The 18,851-nt window shown below is 41.9% G+C and overlaps 1 protein-coding gene across 3 annotated transcripts; it reads left to right on the top strand.

Annotated features, from left to right (window-relative positions):
• Nucleotides 1-611: 611 nt before the first annotated feature.
• LOC308303872 (neuroligin-3-like) lies at nt 612-16,185 on the top strand (the record flags this gene model as incomplete). Of its 3 annotated transcripts, XM_080748384.1 has the most annotated exons (6): nt 612-1,092; nt 4,991-5,050; nt 6,182-6,331; nt 6,835-7,020; nt 11,745-12,534; nt 15,387-16,185. In XM_080748384.1, 6 exons carry the CDS (start codon nt 612-614, stop codon nt 16,183-16,185), a joined length of 2,466 nt encoding a protein of 821 aa, XP_080604510.1. The 3 variants fall into 3 exon arrangements, with proteins under 3 accessions (XP_080604510.1, XP_080604512.1, XP_080604511.1); XM_080748386.1 differs by lacking the exon at nt 4,991-5,050; XM_080748385.1 differs by lacking the exon at nt 4,991-5,050 and having other exon boundaries at nt 6,155-6,331.
• Nucleotides 16,186-18,851: the final 2,666 nt, after the last annotated feature.

The following is an 18,851-nucleotide window of genomic DNA, read 5'->3' as shown; positions in this document are numbered from 1 at the left end:
GCCACCCATGAGGACCACAGTGGAGTGGAAATATGTTTTTAACATTTCTGTTATCCTCAATTAATTGAATTATCTATTTGTTCAGCAAATTACATTTGTATTATATTTGGTTATTTTAAAGTACATATCAATCAATTAGGCCTACTCATTTTACACAATTTATCCAAAAATGTAAATGGCAAGTATTATGTGTGCACATGTCTTCTGTGACATATAGATAATGAGGTATATTTTTAGAGGCTTCAGTTTTGCTCTGATGAAGGTCTGATATAGTTCAAAATAGACCAAAGTACATAGATCAAAATGTCCTCTATCAGAGGCCTCAGTTAAATAACATGGCAGCATATCTTTCATGTATTTGTAGGCGTAATATCTTGCACGTGATTTTGATATGTTTTCTGGTCTGTTTTTGTTTTCAGATCTGGTCACACTGCAATGACAAGTAGAACTGGGTTGTGAGGATATACCTGGCTGAAGAGTATTTAATTTTGACAGCATTTGGAGCCAAAGGCACAATGAGTGATGTCTGGTTAACAGGATCAGGGCAGAGTGACTAAGAGGACACTGTAGTGGGCATTTGTGTTGTACGAGGGCACTGTCTTGCCCAGACCATGTGGCTGGCTACATTTAGAGACCATCTGTTGCCTGCACACCTACTACATCAGCAAGGGACTGTGACCATCACCCACTGTGCCCTTCTTTGGTGGATATTATGTTCCTGCTGGTCATTCACCAAGGCAACAAGCCAGAAATTCTATCCAACGGTGACCACCCAATTTGGGAAGCTGAGGGGCCTCAGGGTGCCTGTGCCCAGTGAGGTGCTTCGGCCTGTCGACCAGTATCTAGGGGTTCCATATGCAGCACCTCCCTTGGGTGAGAAAAGATTCATGCCCCCAGACCAGCCCTCCTCTTGGTCAGGGATCAAGAATGCTACCCACTTCATGCCCGTGTGCCCACAGAACATCCACAACACAGTACCAGAGATCATGATGCCCATATGGTTCACATACAACCTGGACACAGTAGCCACGTACATTCAGGACCAGAACGAGGACTGTTTATATCTAAACATCTACGCTCCAACGGAGGATGGTGAGTTGGCTTGGTAAACTGGACAACAGTGACTCTCCATGTCCGTCGATCACCATTGTGGCCGTGATGTCATTGTACTTTCATTATAGAGCATGGGCATCATTCCATTTCATTACTGTCACCGAAGGTTGATTTACCATCCAAAGACATATCACCGTCTCATCACCAGTGGCCTTGCAATCCTTTTAAACAAAGCCATGGTTCTGCATAAAGAGAAAATAATAGTTGTGTGGTAAGCCTGAAGAATCTATTTATCTACAGCATAGATGTACCTGAAGGGGTAGAACTGATTGTTGAGCACTCTTTTGTTCTCCACTAATAGTAGAACTATAAATAAAATAATTGCAAGGTCAGAGCTTTTCTTCCAAACGACATTCCATAATAATATCTTTGTTTTCATGTTCAAAATGATGAAACAAGCACACTTGGATGTTTCCACTGAGTAAACAGAAAATCAATGCTTTGTTCAGACAATGATAAACCCAATCAAAACATACCATACCAGGTGTCAGCTGTGAATCTATTGGTACAAAAGAATGCTCAACTTCAGTTCTTTCCTCTCTGATTACCCTGCCTGTCTCCGCATCATGAACCAGAACCAGTCTGTCTTTTTAGGAACATTTCATCACCTCATCTGTTTTTTGATGTAAAGATCTATTTTTGTACTGTGAATCATCTGTAGATTCAAATACTGTAACATTTGAATACTGTAATTAAGGTAATCTTCTGCAAAAAGACACTGTATTAATATACATTTTACAGATGGCAGCTCCTTTTCCATGTATAAATAGTACTCCCTCTATGCATTCAGAGAATTATGATTGAAGTTGACAGAGTTTAATCTGTTTCAACTTTAATAATATGCAGCACGCTTCTCTTTCACCACTCTCCTGGTACAGTAGCATAGCAACAATTGTTATGCAACCTGCTTGAAAGGTAGCCCTTTTAAAAGTCTCCAGTGTGAACACTGTCTGTGTGCAGCTGCACAGCAGAATGCATGTTTGTTATTACTAGAAGCTCGGGCGGCCGAGCGTCTAGTCGGCGCCCTGGCCAACTCGGGAACAATGTAAATAGGGGATGAATGCCCCGCCCTTTAATGCAAACCCCATTATACCTGTTGTCATAGGATCTGTTTTGACCATCTGTTTGCGTGTGTCCATTTATGCCCATGGCTTGTGAGATGCGTCAGTTATCTCCATATATAGAGATTCAACACGTGCAAAGTACAGGAGTGATGTCAGAATGAGTCAGCAGAAGTGATGTCAGAATGCCCATATGCCCATATATGGAGATCTCTGTATCTGTGTCCTCTTTATGCCCATATACGGAGATTGCGTCCATTTTATGTCACAATGAGTCAGCGCTTGCGCCGATACGTCCATTTATGCCCATATATGGAGATGTGCGGCCGAGCGTCTAGTCGGCGCCCTAGCCAACTCGGGAACAATGTAAATATGCCCATATATGGAGATCTCTGTAGGACCCGTTATGCCCATATATGGAGATGCGCGGCCGAGCGTCTAGTCGGCGCCCTAGCCAACTCGGGAACAATGTAAATATGCCCATATATGGAGATCTCTGTAGGACCCGTTTTGACCATCTGTTTGCCTGTTTGTCTTTGAGTGAGATCTCTGTAGGACCCGTTATGCCCATATATGGAGATGCGCGGCCGAACGTCTAGTCGGCGCCCTAGCCAACTCGGGAACAATGTAAATATGCCCATATATGGAGATCTCTGTAGGACCCGTTTTGACCATCTGTTTGCCTGATACGTCCATTTATGCCCATTGACTCATGTGGCGTACGTGATGTCAAAGCCTTTTATGAAGTGATGTCACAATGAGTCAGCGATTGTGCCGATTTCCTCAGTAACAGCCTGATGTCAACAATCAGCTCCGCATATGGTGATTCGGAACGTTTTGTTCCGGTTCGGGAAAACCGTGCGTCGGGTCGGGTCGAGGCCCGGCACTGCACTCCGCGTCGCGGCGGGGAACGCGCGTGCCGAATCTGAAGCCGGTGGGACGAACGGTTCTCGAGATACGCGGATTACATACAGACAGAGATTTGTCGCATTTATAGATAGATAATAATACCAGTAAGACTCCCTAATCGGGAGATAAGCGACCGTTGGTCGCTTATCTCCCGATATGCCCATATATGGAGATATCTGTCTATTTGCGTCCATTTTATGCCCATATATGGAGATCTCTGTATCTGTCTGTCTGTGTCCCTTTATGCCCGTATATGGAGATCTTTGTGATTCTGCGTCCATTTTATGCCCATATATGCCATATATGGAGATATCTGTTTATCTGCGTCCATTTTATGCCCATATATGAGATCTCTGTTGCTTTTTGTTTGTTTCTTCTTTAAGCAGAATATGCAGCCTGCTTAAATCTGCATCATTCAAGTCATCCTCCCAGTCCCACGCTTTGTTGCTTGTCTTATGTTTGTCTTTGTCTCTGCCATATATGGAGATGCGCGGCCGAGCGTCTAGTCGGCGCCCTAGCCTACTCGGGAATCTGTGTCCCCTTTATGCCCAAATATGCCCGTGTTGTCATAGGAGTGTGGGGTCATGTGGTGTACGTGATGTCAGAGCCTTTTATGAAGTGATGTCACAATGACATGATTTCCTCCGGAACAGCCTGATGTCAACAATCAGCTCCGCATAAGGAGATTCCGAACGTTTTGCGCCGTTTCGGAAAAAACGCGCGTCGGGTCGGGTCGAGGCCGGGCACTGCACTCCGCGCCGTGGCGGAGAACGCGCGTGCCGAATCTGAAGCCGGTGGGACGAACGGTTCTCGAGATACGCGGATTACATACACGCAGACACGCAGAGACTTCTCGCATTTATAGATAGATTACATCAAATATTATCGAAATCGAAACTGTGGCGTCCTGATAGACAAGTATTTACCACATTGCGTAACATTCAATGATCAGCAAGTGTCCAGTTCAATTCCCGTCCAGCCGGACTGTTTGCTTTATATATTATCTCATTTCCTCACTCCACTGTCACTATCAAGCAAAACATAAACCACAGAAACTACATTTATTTGGCAACGTGCAATAGTGCAGGCCAGTTCCCTGTCTTTTTGAATCTCTATTTCAAAAACACCTTGAACTTTCTGAGCCTGATGTCTGATGGGTGCAAGGAAAAGGAAACGTTCTCTGCACATTTCAGTTTCTTACACCTTTTCCCCCCTTTTACGACTATGTCAAATTAACGAGTCTATCTTTGCAGTCTCATGTTTTTTTTTATATTCTTTAAATAGCTTGCACCCTGACCAAGTCAGTATGTGATTGTGCATTCCTCTCTTTTCAATATATTCATATACTCAACCACAAATCCTTAGGTGACACCCAGAGAATCTGAAACCAAGCAGGCAAAATAGTTTGTGTGAAAGTACGGACCCAAAGCAAGATAAAAAAGGAGCCAGGCCGGCCTTCTGACTTCTGTTTAAACCAGGCCTAATTGAGCACTATATTAAAGCTATAGTAAATAAACACATGATATATGAATTATGTATCTGTCATTTTAGTATCCATTCACGGTGTGTCTGTGTCTGTGTCTACCTGTATGTGTGTCTGTGTACCATTCCTTAGCAAATCTAGCAAACACATTATATTCATGTCCAAATAATTGCTTTGTAATAGGGGACATTTGTGTAATTGTCCCATGCATGTTTGAAGAATTTACAATGCCATCTCCAGTTTTTATGTAAGCAGAAAAGCATTTTACATGCAAAGGCATACTTTTTTACAATTTCTTTAACTTTTTTAACTTTATTGTATTTTATTTTGTGGGCTAGACTGGACATCAGATTCAAAACCATTCAAAACCATCAATCTTGCTATTTTGAATTCTGTACTTCTTTTTTCCTCATGCGACTCCCAGGCTCCCAACACAAGAAAAAAGGGGCGGCTTTCTCACATGGTGACAGTGATAAATCTGAAGGTATTTTTTAGAGCTCAGTCTTAATGCATGGATTCTTTTTGCTCTCTTTTTCAATTTTTTGGGGCGACGCGTGGAAGACGCTGAATCAGAATCAAGTTCATTAAAGTGAATTCTAAATAGTTTCTTTTTGCCCCGTCTCACCTGCTTTGAACAACAATTTTGTAAGGGCCACTTTTTAATTGCCACCGATTTTGATTTTGGCATGGCATGATCTATTTTGCCTCATTATGGACCTACTGAAGACAACACTCACTCACAAATCAGCTTCAAATCTCTTAACGGTGGATCTCCTGTGCCTTGTGCCTTTACAGAAACATGTACATATTCAGTTTTGACTTTGGATTTCATTGACTGTACCTGGGTCCTGATGGGCTGCAGCTCAGAATACATGATGCATTTTTAGTGAAAATCTCTTTTAACAAGGTGAAAAAGGCCAAAAGTACTCATGAATATTGCACATTATGTGGTGTTTTCTTTTATCCTGTGCATGCATGTCATATGATCAAAAATATTGATACAATGTCATTTTCATTTTAGAATAACTACTCTCAGTTGAAATAATATGGGTCAAATTCAAATGTGTGTGTTATATATGATATTTTATCCTCCCTGAGCATTGTGGGTTCAGACCTTCAATGACAGGGACACAAAGATATAGTATACTACGGTGCATGAAGCAGCACTATGTCTTTGGAACATGCTTAATTGATACAAGTTTGTACAAAAAAGTGTTGTGGTTAGACTTCACCATGTCTTCTTTTAACCACTTAAACCCCTTTCCGAAGATGTCTTTTTTCCCTCTACACCAAATCTCTTCATTGAAAAGAGAAGATCTACAAGACTCACGTGTTGTGAGGATGTAGATTGTCTATTTGCACTGAATGCATATCTAACTTTGTCGAATGTTCGCCTGTTATGAGCATAGGGATGCTGGTGTTCAAGTGGTTAAACCGTGTAAGAGGGTACCTTACTACACATTACTATATTTTGCCTCTAGCTCTACACTCAGTGGTGTCTCTATCTATAGACTGGGAAACAGTGCTTTGGTGTGGAACATTTCCAGTTCCATCACATTGCTGTTGCCAGTGCAATTGTTTTGTTGAGCATGTGTTTTGTTGACTGATGTTGCAGACATACGGGACTCTGAAGCACGTCCAGTGATGGTGTACATCCACGGCGGCTCCTACATGGAAGGAACAGGGAACATGATGGATGGTAGCGTGCTCGCCAGTTATGGGAATGTCGTTGTCGTCACGCTCAACTACAGGATTGGCATACTAGGTGATTGAAATAGCCCTGTATTTAAATGGAGGAGGTATATTGAGGTGAGGTGATACTAAGTGAAACACAATATGAGGTAAAAATCTGATTTTGGCAGCATAGCTGGACAGTATCCTACTGCATTATAATATGCACTCATCTTACTGTATTGTACTGAAAATAGCCTTCTACAGTAGGAGGGAATAGGGATGCAGGGAGGTCAGGGGTATTTCTTTCCCCAGTGGGTTAACATCCATTACAATGCATAGGTTTAAGGTGAAAGTGAACAAACAAAGGAAGGAGGAGCCAATGAATTATAAGTGCTGATGGTGGCATGAATGTAACGAATCGTCAGAGACCATTTAAAGACATGATCAGTAAGGCTTCATTTTGTGTTTCTCCATACAACAATGCTTAAAGGCTTTAGGTCCTGATGATGGGTATTACGTTATTTAACAACTAAGCAAAACAACGACTATGTCATTTACCACCTGTGTTCTTTCTCTGTAATGTGCATGTTATAGGCTTCCTAAGTACTGGCGACCAGGCAGCGAAAGGCAACTATGGACTCTTGGACCAGATCCAAGCACTCCGTTGGATCAGTAAGAACATTGGTTACTTTGGAGGAGACCCGGGTCGTATCACAGTGTTTGGATCAGGGATTGGGGCTGCCTGTGTCAGTCTGCTAACACTGTCCCACCACTCAGAGGGTAAGACTGTAGGAGGAGACATGCACATACAGTAGGCTACAAAAATGCACGCACGCACGCATGAACACATTTCGTTTCAAATCCATCTAATACTCTACACATTTCATCACTTTGAGGTTTTTACAGTATACATATTATGTAGCTGTTTATTATCCAGGTCCACTGCAGCTCTGCGTGGTCCATGGAGTGTTCTGTGTTCTCATGTGGGAGCAGTGTAGCTGCATGGGGTTTTGGTTAAGTGAGTGACTGCTATTGTTTGCCTCAAATCCAATCAGGCTAAAAGCTTTGCCTCTTTAAAGAGAGAATCTCTTAAAGGGGCATATCTGTGTCATAACATTTTCATCATCTCATCATGTTCACCTGCATTTCATACATAAACATCTGCTGTTTACCATTTCACTTGGTTCATTTCTTAGTGTTTATTATTGTTTATTTTTAGCCCTGCCACCATCCAATGGCCTTTCCTCTAGCACCACCCGTAGGTCAACATTTCTAAATGGACACACAATACAATAGTAGAATCTAAATGGGCAGATTGCCAGGAAACTTAATGTGCTCAGCCAGGATGAACCTTACTGATTTTGATTATCCCATGGTCTTTCCTCTACTCTACTCACTGCATTCTTTGGCTAAACCTTCCACTTGAACACAAGTTATCTCCAAATCTAATGGACAGATTTCCATAAAACTTGCTGAGCACATTCATGCTCCCTGGAGGAAGAACACTAACTATTTGAGTGATCCCATAGCACCCCCATCAAGCCAAAATGTAAACTTTGCATACAAGATATATCTCATAATCTAATAGGCAGATTGCAGGATGAATTGTGTTGATTTAGAAAACATCTAATCGATTTATAAAAATCAGATTTTACATTAATTAAACTGGACCGTTAGTATGTGATTATTATTCGCCTACTTCCCAGGGACTGAAAGAAAAGCATGTTACGATTCTACAAAGTAAAATTATATATGGATGTCATAGGCTCATAGCCCTTTCACAGGGATGTCAGGCTCTGTCACAGCCCTGAAACCGGGATGTCAGGCCCTGCCACAGCCCTGAAACCGGGATGTCAGGCCCTGTCACAGCCCTGAAACCGGGATGTCAGGCCCTGCCACAGCCCTGAAACCAGGATGTCAGGCCCTGTCACAGCCCTGAAACCGGGATGTCAGGCCCTGTCACAGCCCTGAAACCGGGATGTCAGGCCCTGTCACAGCCCTGAAACCAGGATGTCAGGCCCTGTCACAGGGATGTCAGGCCCTGTCACAGCCCTGAAACCAGGATGTCAGGCCCTGTCACAGCCCTGAAACCGGGATGTCAGGCCCTGTCACAGCCCTGAAACCAGGATGTCAGGCCCTGTCACAGCCCTGAAACCGGGATGTCAGGCCCTGTCACAGCCCTGAAACCAGGATGTCAGGCCCTGTCACAGCCCTGAAACCAGGATGTCAGGCCCTGTCACAGCCCTGAAACCGGGATGTCAGGCCCTGTCACAGCCCTGAAACCAGGATGTCAGGCCCTGTCACAGCCCTGAAACCGGGATGTCAGGCCCTGTCACAGCCCTGAAACCAGGATGTCAGGCCCTGTCACAGCCCTGAAACCGGGATGTCAGGCCCTGTCACAGCCCTGAAACCAGGATGTCAGGCCCTGTCACAGCCCTGAAACCAGGATGTCAGGCCCTGTCACAGCCCACAGCCCTATCATGTCAATATCATGATGCCAGTATCATGTCAGTATCATCATGCCAGTATGGTCTGTATCATGTTCCGTATCATGTCAGTATCATGTCCGTATCATGTCAGTATCATATCATGACAGTATCACAGTCAGTATTGTGTCACTATCATAGGTAACATGGTAACATGATACCATGTTACCATGACGGCCGTGTGACAGGCCTGTCAGGCCTCATTTGACTGCAGCGTTAATGAAAGTCTAGGAAGAAATTAAGAAAATGTGCACTTGAATATAGCACCTCGCGGACCCCAATAAAAGAATATATTGCTTTCAGCGCCCCCCGAACTTCTCCGTTGAGAAACACTACTCTAGTGCCACCCTTCAACCAACATTTACATCTGGGTGTAACGAGCAGCATGGCCATAGGGGCTTTTAATCTCTGTCTATGTTTTATTATATAACGCCCAACTTCGAATTCAAATCTTCAGCTTGGGGTCAGGGGCGTCACAAGGGGGGGAAAGTGGGACTGAGTTACTATAGGGCCCAAGGTGGAGGGGCCTTAATTATTTAGCTATTGAAAAATAGATATACAAGCTCAAAGCCGCGCAATTTTCTTTTTTTTTTTCATTTATTTATTTATTTCGAACAAATTAAAATATTCAAAAAGACAAAGAAAATAAAAGGAAGAATTAGATTTAAAAAAAAATAAAAAAGAATAACGCCCAAAATTTCATATCTTCCTTGAATTATAATCCATATTCGAAAAAGGAGTAGGAAGAAGTTTGTGCAACTTATCTAGTCCTACCCCTGCATTTTCTAACATAAATATCTTACGTAGTTGTTAGTATTATGGTTTTCCGCCCCAGTGTTTATACACTTGAATTAGAAAAAATAAAGCAAAAATAAACAATAAACAATCAATCAGGCTTACTAGTCAAAACAATCCAGATCTGAACCAGATCTGCTGTACATATCTATTCTAACTGATATCTATTTATTATGTCTATTTTATACATTTTCTTAAACCTGTTCCATGATATACTTTGTTTCAGTTCGTCTCTAAGATTATTCCATAGAATAACCCCTTTTGCAGATATACAGTGTTGTTTTGCATTGATCCTCACAAATGGATGTTCAAACATACATATACCTCTCAAATCATAATGACACTCCCTCCCTTGGAACCACTTTTGGATGTTGTGCGGCAATGTTTTATTTTCTGCTTTGTACATTATATGAGCTGTTTTCAGGTCAACCAGATCTTTGAATTTTAGAGTTTTTAATAGGATAAAGAGTTTATTAGTTGGTTCTCTATAATTAGTTTTATTTATAATTCGTATAGCTCTTTTTTGAAGTATAAATATTGAGTAAGTATTTGTTATGTATGTGTTTCCCCACACCTCCATACAGTAAGTTATGTATGGTAGTATAAAGGAACAATATAACAGATATAATGCAGTTTTATTTAAATAATCTTTAACCTTGTATAATATTGCAATTGACTTGGCTATTTTAGTTTTTATATAATTTATATGTGGCTTCCAGCATATTTTATTATCTATAATTACTCCAAGAAATTTGACCTCAGTTACTTCTTCAATTTCTATTTCATTTATTGTTAGTTTTTTAGTATTATTTATTCTACGATTACCAAATATTATATACTTTGTTTTATTTAAATTTAGCGTTAATTCATTAGAATCAAACCAAATCTTTAATGTCTTCAGTTCCTGCTCCACTGTATCCAAAAGTTTTTCCAAGTTTTCTCCGCAACAGATCAAATTTGTATCATCTGCAAAGACTATTGTTTTCATTAGTCTCGAAACCTCATCGTTAACATACAAGATGAAGAGCAAAGGGCCCAACACAATCTTTTAAGCGAAGCGATTTGTAACTCAAATTTTGCTTCTGGGAGGTCCCTGGAACGTAATATTTTGAGATGGGGGTCCATGGCCCAATACATATCATTTTGGGGGTCATTCAAAGACTTGCACACATTTTTCACGATTTAAAAAAAATAGCAGATCTACAAGCTCGCAGCGCGGCACTCGGTGCCGCGCTGTGAGCTTGTATATCTGCTACTTTTTCAATAGTTAAAGCACAAAATAATGCGTACTAATGCGTTCCCAGTCTAAATGGTTTAAACCCCCTCCCCCTATGAAGAACATTCATGGGGGCCCGCAGTGAATCCTTGTACCCAGGGCCCAGAATTTGTTGGGACACCCCTGTTGTGGTTCCTGGTGGCTCAGCCAGAGCAGAGACCATAATACTCGTGAGGGCTTGGTTTGAATCCAGTCCCCATCTTGACTCTCATGTCTTACTGCCCTTTGTTTCCTGTCTCTTTACTCTGATCTATCTAAAATAAAGGCAAAAATAAAATAAAGAAATACAATCTTCAGCTTGATTGTGTAGCTTGATATCTCCCATATTGCAAAACCTCCCTCATATTGGGTTGGCAAAGGTGGTTTATATGGGGAGGCGTTGGACTTAGTTGCAAGGACCACAATATTATATTTACTTAGTTTTCCTATTGTTGGCCATATAGATATATATAAAAATGAATAATATTTGACTGTCTTTTTTCACTGACTGTATTATTTCTTTATTACAATATTGCCTTGGTGTGGCTGTCACTCAAAGTGGTATTTCCTAATGCAATTTCTATTTCAATATCTAACTGCTTAAAGTCATGTATGTAACTTTTTCAAATAAACAAAAGTTATTTTTAATTTAATCTTTCACCGGTATACTTTTCCTGTAGCACCACCCTTTGGCCAAACTTTTCACATGCACACAAGTTACCAGATTTCTATGAAAAGTACTGGCACATTCATGCTCCCCGAAGGAGGAACCCTAACCATTTGAGTGACACAATGTGACCTATCTCCACTGAATTTCCACTAGTTAAAATAAGCCATTGACCATCAGGTAAGCAGCTGCCTAGCAGGGCCTTTCAAGCCCTTTTAGTCTTGTTACAGAACTAAATGAACGTTCGGGATTTTACTCTGACCTTTCCTGTCTTTTTGTGTGGCATGTTGTGCTTTCTCAGGTCTGTTCCACAGAGCCATCATCCAAAGTGGCTCAGCTTTATCCAGCTGGGCTGTCAACTACCAGCCTGTCAAATACGCACGCCTGCTGGCCGAGCGGGTGGGCTGTAACGTCCTGGACACAGTGGACATGGTTTTATGCCTGCAGAAGAAGACCGCCAAGGAGCTGGTGGAGCAAGACATCCAGGCCGCCCGCTACCGCGTGGCCTTTGGGCCGGTCATTGACGGAGACGTCATACCAGATGATCCAGAGATCCTCATGGAGCAAGGCGAGTTCCTCAACTATGACATAATGCTGGGTGTTAATCAGGGCGAGGGGCTGCGCTTTGTGGAGAACGTGATGGACCTGGAGGACGGCGTGTCTGGCAGTGACTTTGACTTTGCCGTCTCTGACTTTGTGGACAGCCTCTATGGCTATCCAGAGGGGAAGGACACCCTGAGGGAGACCATTAAGTTCATGTACACAGACTGGGCTGACAAGGACAACCCGGAGACGAGGAGGAAGACTCTGGTGGCTCTGTTCACTGACCACCAATGGGTGGAGCCCTCAGTGGTGACAGCTGACCTTCACGCCCGCTACGGCTCCCCCACCTACTTCTACGCCTTCTATCACCACTGCCAGAGCCTCATGAAGCCGGTGTGGTCTGACTCGGCACACGGAGATGAGGTGCCATACGTGTTTGGCATTCCCATGGTGGGCCCGACTGATCTTTTCCCATGCAACTTCTCCAGGAATGACATCATGCTCAGTGCTGTGGTCATGACGTATTGGACCAACTTTGCCAAGAGCGGGTGAGTAAAACGAATTCCTAATTTATACTCTGTCAGACGACTGTGTAGCTTGCTGACAAGATCTGTTCGTTTCAATGATTGACACCATCATGCGATGGTGTGTATTGGTTTTGAAGATAAGGTAGCCTATGTTTGGGCTGATTTATTTTGTGTTGCTCGCCAAAAGTCTAAGCAATAAACTCTATTATCTTCTGCAAATACAGTTCTAGACTTACAAACGTGTAACTGTTAGGAAACCATAGTGAGAATTTAAACATACCGGTATTTAAGGAAAGTTGTAAAGTGATGTTATTATTTAATACAGTTTCTCATTTTGCCTTCCTGTCTTGGCTTATGAATAGGATTAAATGTTAGTGTTGGAGCTTAACATGTTTAAGGCTAATTAATTTAATTTTACAGTGAGCTGTTGCCTGTTTCAACTCTTCTTAACTTATGTTTCATTTGGCCCTCTTTTTATTACTTTAATGAACAAACAATCTTCACACACACCCAAGGATTTACCCTTTCAGAGAAAATAAAACTGTTAAGTTTAAGAGTTTAAGAGTAACTGTTGGAATTTCAGGATTGAGCCCAATATTATTAATTATCTAGGATCCATTTTCCTTCTATGAAGCTTATCTTTAATACAGAGCCAAAAAGAATTGCTCCTCCTTCCTTCAGCAATGCAAACAACAGCACAGACGTTCAAGTCAAAGCCACCTCAGGGGTAAAGTAACAACACAATTATAAATAACTGAAGGAGGGAGCAGCCAGTAAATATAAAAAACAACAACAAAACAATTTATTTGGCAGCTACATCAGTAACACAAAACATAGAGGATTCAAATACAATCTGGCAGCTCCCTTCTCCTGTTTGTTCTACCTTACTTACGATCCCTTAGTCAACCTCAGCTCAACCTGAACCTCATGCTTTGCTTTAGTTTAAAAAGAAATAATGAAAAAATAAACCAATTATCTGAGTCGCTCTTCAGAGGTACTGTACTTTCTTCTGTAATTCTTGTAGAATTCGTTCTATTCGTGGCACATTTTCACTGCCCTGGGAGTGGAGGGTGGGTGGGTTCCAGATTCCAGGTTACAAAGACCCATTTTTTATATCAGGGTCCCTATACAGAATCATTTGAAAGTTCATGGTCAGTTGAAAGTCAATTTGGGGGTCTGTGACATGAAAAAACCCCTGTCCTAAGACACATACAAATGTCTGCAAAGGGAAAAGTGGAGCAACGATGCAAAGTGTAGCTGTCATGTGATTTTTACAACCAATGACAAAAGAGATCATTCTCTCTACAGCATGGGTCTTCAACAGGGAGTCCGGGAGGGGGGCTGCCAATGGTTTTGTGTGATTTGCCAAAGGTTTTAAATGTCTAAATAAAACACATTAACCACTTGAACCACTTACAAGCAGATCAAAAATTGAAGATCTGATATTGTTGTTGCATACTGTACATAACATGAATCCAACATATTATTAGCAAAGTGTGTAAATGAACACACACAACAAAAACATTTAATTTACACAGCATTGGTGATAGTGTTGTCAAACTAATCTATCGGCTTCACTTGGAGGCAATCCATAGTCACTTGAAAGAAAATCCTGTGGAATACTTCCAAGCAAGTCTCATAATCCTCAATGGTCAACAGACATTGATGAGATAGTCAGCTGAAGTGAGCTACAGTGAGCTACAGTGAGCTACAGTGATTAAAATGCATAGGCCTATACTATGATGTTTAATATGCAACACAGTTGTATATAGTGGGGGTCCTAGCTCCATCTACAGAAAATTATTAAAACACAACAACTCAGACACTCAGTTTGTTGGGGTGAATTATAACATTCCTCACAAAAGACAACTTATGTAACTTCTTATGCATAATTATGGCTTAATGTATATAATTGCAATTTGCAACTACCGATAATGACATATTGCAAAGGAAAGCATGATGTTGAAAGGATAAGGCAGTAGTCATACTGTATCTGACGGGTGTCTTCATCATACTGTGTCCAACAAATGCACAGATATAGTATCTGTAGAGAAGAGAAGCACCCATCATGATCAATGCAGTTTCACTGCACTGCTCCCTTGGCGGTGTTACCCAGAGAATTGCAGCAAATGCCGCCTCTGTAAAAGGTGACCCTGGCAGTGGCAGCAGCAGACAGCACAGGGTAGATCATTGTGGACTGCTGACTACTATGTAACAATAAGAGAATACTGAGCCCTTGAGGAGAGACAGCAGCATTGCATCACAGACAACACTGCTGTACTGCAGTGAACAGAGATGCCATTTGTAGTTGGAGCATTATAATTTATATTTGGACAGGCAACACTTTGATTTATTAACTACGTAAGACCTACAGTATATACCGGTACTTCCATCATACAAGAAATACCTAGAATAGCCAAGCTACATACTTGTAGATCTGCTGTTTCTTGCTATTTCTGACTATTTGTCTAACATTTTTGAGTGGTGCTTCTGGAAGGAGCTAAGTTCCAACATCTGGCTTTGTCCGGGAAGCAAAGCATGGCCTACATCTGGCCTACATCTTGAAACAAAGTGCTCAAAGTTTGTTGTTCGCCCACTAAATGTCCGGGCTCTGAAGCGTGGCCTATATCTGGCCTACATCTTGGCACAAAGCGCTCAAAGTTTGGTGTATACGTATGCCCAAGGTCACACTGGCCAAGCTTTGTGGGACGCTTAATGAAATTAACTCTTAAATAGCCCTGCTCACTTCACACTACAGTAGGTTTGACTTTTTATTTGGCTATATTTGACAATATAATGATTAATGACATGGCCAAAATAGGGAAGCTAGGTTGAAGTTGTTAAGACATGCTTTCTGTCTGTTGTGTCATTAGAGATCCTAACAAGCCAGTGCCGCAGGACACCAAGTTCATCCACACGAAGGCCAACCGCTTCGAGGAGGTGGCCTGGTCAAAGTACGACCCCTATGACCAGCTCTACCTACACATCGGCCTGAAGCCTCGGATCCGAGACCACTACCGCGCCACCAAGGTGGCCTTCTGGAAACACCTGGTGCCCCATCTGTACAACCTCCACGACATGTTCCACTACTCCTCCACCACCACCAAGGTCACACCGCTGGACTCCACACAGGCCGGTGGTAAGACCAGGTCCTCCAGTACGGGACGAACTCCTGTATCCACTGCCCACAGCAGCGACGGGGAGGGAGGAAAGGAAATGGGCCCTCTTATCATGCCCAACCCAAGAGATTACTCCACAGAGCTAAGTGTCACCATCGCTGTGGGGGCGTCGCTGCTCTTCCTCAACGTGCTGGCCTTCGCCGCTCTCTACTACCGGAAGGACAAGCGCAGCCGTCAAGATTCGTCCCAGCAGCACAGCCCTCACCGCCAGAGCAAAGGGAACAACGTCAGCCACACCAGCACCATTGACGAGACGGTGTCCCAGATGAACCAGTGTGACTCCCTCCACGACCCCTTGCACGTCTCCCCCAGCATGGACTATTCAATGTCCCTGCGCCGCTGCCCCGACGACATCCCCCTCATGACCCCCAACAACATTACCATGATCCCCAACTCCCTCATGGGCCTCCCCAACATGAGTCCCTACAGCACTTTCCCCACTGGCTACAGCTCTGCAGGCATGCCCAGCACCCACTCCACTACTCGGGTATAGCCTGATTTGACATGAGACTGAGAAAGGAGCGTGAATAGCGGAGTAAATACAGTAATAAATGTAAATGTAAATTCATATTTAGGATATGTGTGGGTAAAATAGGCTTGAATGTTCATTCTGTCTTTTCGGGGGCGAGGGGTGGGGGGTCTGTAAGACGACCAACATTCTGCCTTTGCTTTCTCATAATAGGAAGTCTATCCGCAGAGTCATTTTATAATACTCATTTTCAAAGGTACTGTAGTGAAAAGAAGAAAAAAAGAAACAAAGAATTACATTTCATTTTCCACTTTTGTCTTTGAAAATCACATTTTTTGGAACTTTACCTAGTAAGAACTCAGTATAATGTTTATACAGTTGGATTTGTATGGGGAGTTTTTTCTTACTCTATGATACGTATTTTGATCTCCTGTGTGGAACAAAGTGAGATTACGAATCCTGGGGGACAGAGAGGATATTGTTGCTGTCGGGTTGAATCCTTAATCCTTCTGTCCAAATCTGTTACTTTACTGCAAATGGAAAAAACTAAAAACTGTTTTCCAATGGATGCAGTATTGTTATTATTTAGTCCTTGCTATTACTTCATGGTTCAATATTTATAAAACCCACAGTTTCACATTCACGTTCGCTTTTTGGAGCTGTGTGGAACACAAGCTCCCTATACGTGGCCGTGTGTGTGGGTCTGTCTGTCTGTCTCCGTGTCTCCGTGTCTGTCTGTAGCCTGCAGTAACCTTTTCTGACCACACATGTTAAGGGAGGGGCGCTGTTGCACACACACACACACACACACACACACACACACACACACACACACACACACACACACACACACACACACACACACACACACAGCTCCACTTCGAACAGAGGTTCGATTTTTAAAGACAATAGCAAAAATAGCAGATCTTAAATGCATCATATCACAACGCGTTGTGGGCTTGTAGATCGCCTATCTTTGCTACTTTTGTGTGCTATGACCAAGTAGTGCATTCATTTACAAAAAGCTGAATTATGGAGATATGAGGTTTCTGCCTGACAGCAACAATATCTGGGGAGAGTTGTAAAAAGTAGTGTTACTATTAAGCTGTTTTATACATATTTCTCATGGTACATTATATTATTAAAAGGGTATTTTTACGGTATACTTACTTAAAATGGCTTGTGCTACAACATGCTCATATAGGCAATTAACATGTTATTGTAACTACAATGCGTTGAGATTTTACTGGAATAATGATAGTGGTGAAAATATCAAAGTTATCCAAAAAGATTTCCATTTTATATTATGCAAAAATATGCCAATCCTCTGTGTGTGTGTGTGTGTGTGTGTGTGTGTGTGTGTGTGTGTGTGTGTGCGTGTGCGTGTGCGTGTGTGTGTGTTCTGTGAGTGTGTATGCATATGTGTGGGTGTGTAATGCAAACAAATATGAATGTGTATATTTGCACGCTTGCACATGCATGAATGGGTGTGTGTGAATTCAGTTTGTGTTACTGTGTGTACGAATGTGAGTGTGTGTGTGTGTGTGTGTGTGTGTGTGTGTGTGTGTGTGTGTGTGTGTGTGTGTGCGTGCGTGCGTGCGTGTTTGCGAATGCATGTGTGTGTGTGTGTGTGTGTGTGTGTGTGTGTGTGTGTGTGTGTGTGTGTGCGTGCGTGCGTGCGTGCATGGCAATATGATATAAAACTGTAAAATTAAGGAATCATTTGAAATTAATTTTGGTTCTGTTTTTGCATATATATATATATACACGTATACGGTATGTTGTACAATCTATTGTAGTCTATTTGAGTATCCTTGCTGTATCTTTCTTTCATGTGTCCACTTTTGTTTCATACATTGTAATAATATGACTTTTGCTTCATTATAAAAAATGACAGCTGCTTAAAATGTATTCTCCTATTCTAACCAACTCATTGCTCTTTTGGCTTGGCTTGTTTGTATAGAATAAACTTAGACCAACGTTTTATTTGTTGTTTATTAATAGCCTATACTGTAAGGTCTCAGAGAGAGATTACTGTAATAACATTGTAGTTGTATGTATGTATTCCACCCAAGTCATTCACATTTAAAGAGTTGAAGCTCCATTCATACCTACTAGGTATGAATTGGGCTTTAATGTGAAAGTTGTGTGAAACTACTCTTAGTCATGGGACAGTGTTGCATGTTGAAAATAACAACGTGCTGGGAGCTTGTAGGTCTGTTATTCTCAGCGTGTGACACCACTGCACGATGGAGCATACATTTGGTTTAATGCTCCTTTTGCTCAATCCTGCAAATAATCAAAGTTGTATCCAAGTATTATCGAGGTTCTCTGGTTCAAAGTGGTGGCTGTTGCATTTGTGAAGATGCAAGCAGAGGAACTGTCCACTTTGATTTCTCTGATCCTGTCATAATGTTATTTAATCTAAATGAGCTGACTATTAAAAGATTTTTGGAACTATGTATGAGTCTTGTGAACTTGCTAAGTTCTATGTGAACTTGCTTAGAATAACGGGTACACATTATTGTGTATTATTATTTTATGCTTTAACTATTGTAAAATAGCAGATATACAAGCTCACAGCGTGGCACCGAGTGCCGCACTGCGAGCTTATAGATCTGCTATTTTTGAAAAATCGTGAAAATTAGAGTTTTGACCCGATTCTATAAGTGTCTTTTGAATCCTAAGAT

Source organism: Nannobrachium achirus (assembly GCF_963921795.1).
Source record: "Nannobrachium achirus genome assembly, chromosome: 19".
Lineage (NCBI taxonomy): Eukaryota > Metazoa > Chordata > Actinopteri > Myctophiformes > Myctophidae > Nannobrachium > Nannobrachium achirus.
This window is presented reverse-complemented; position numbering and strand designations above follow the sequence as displayed.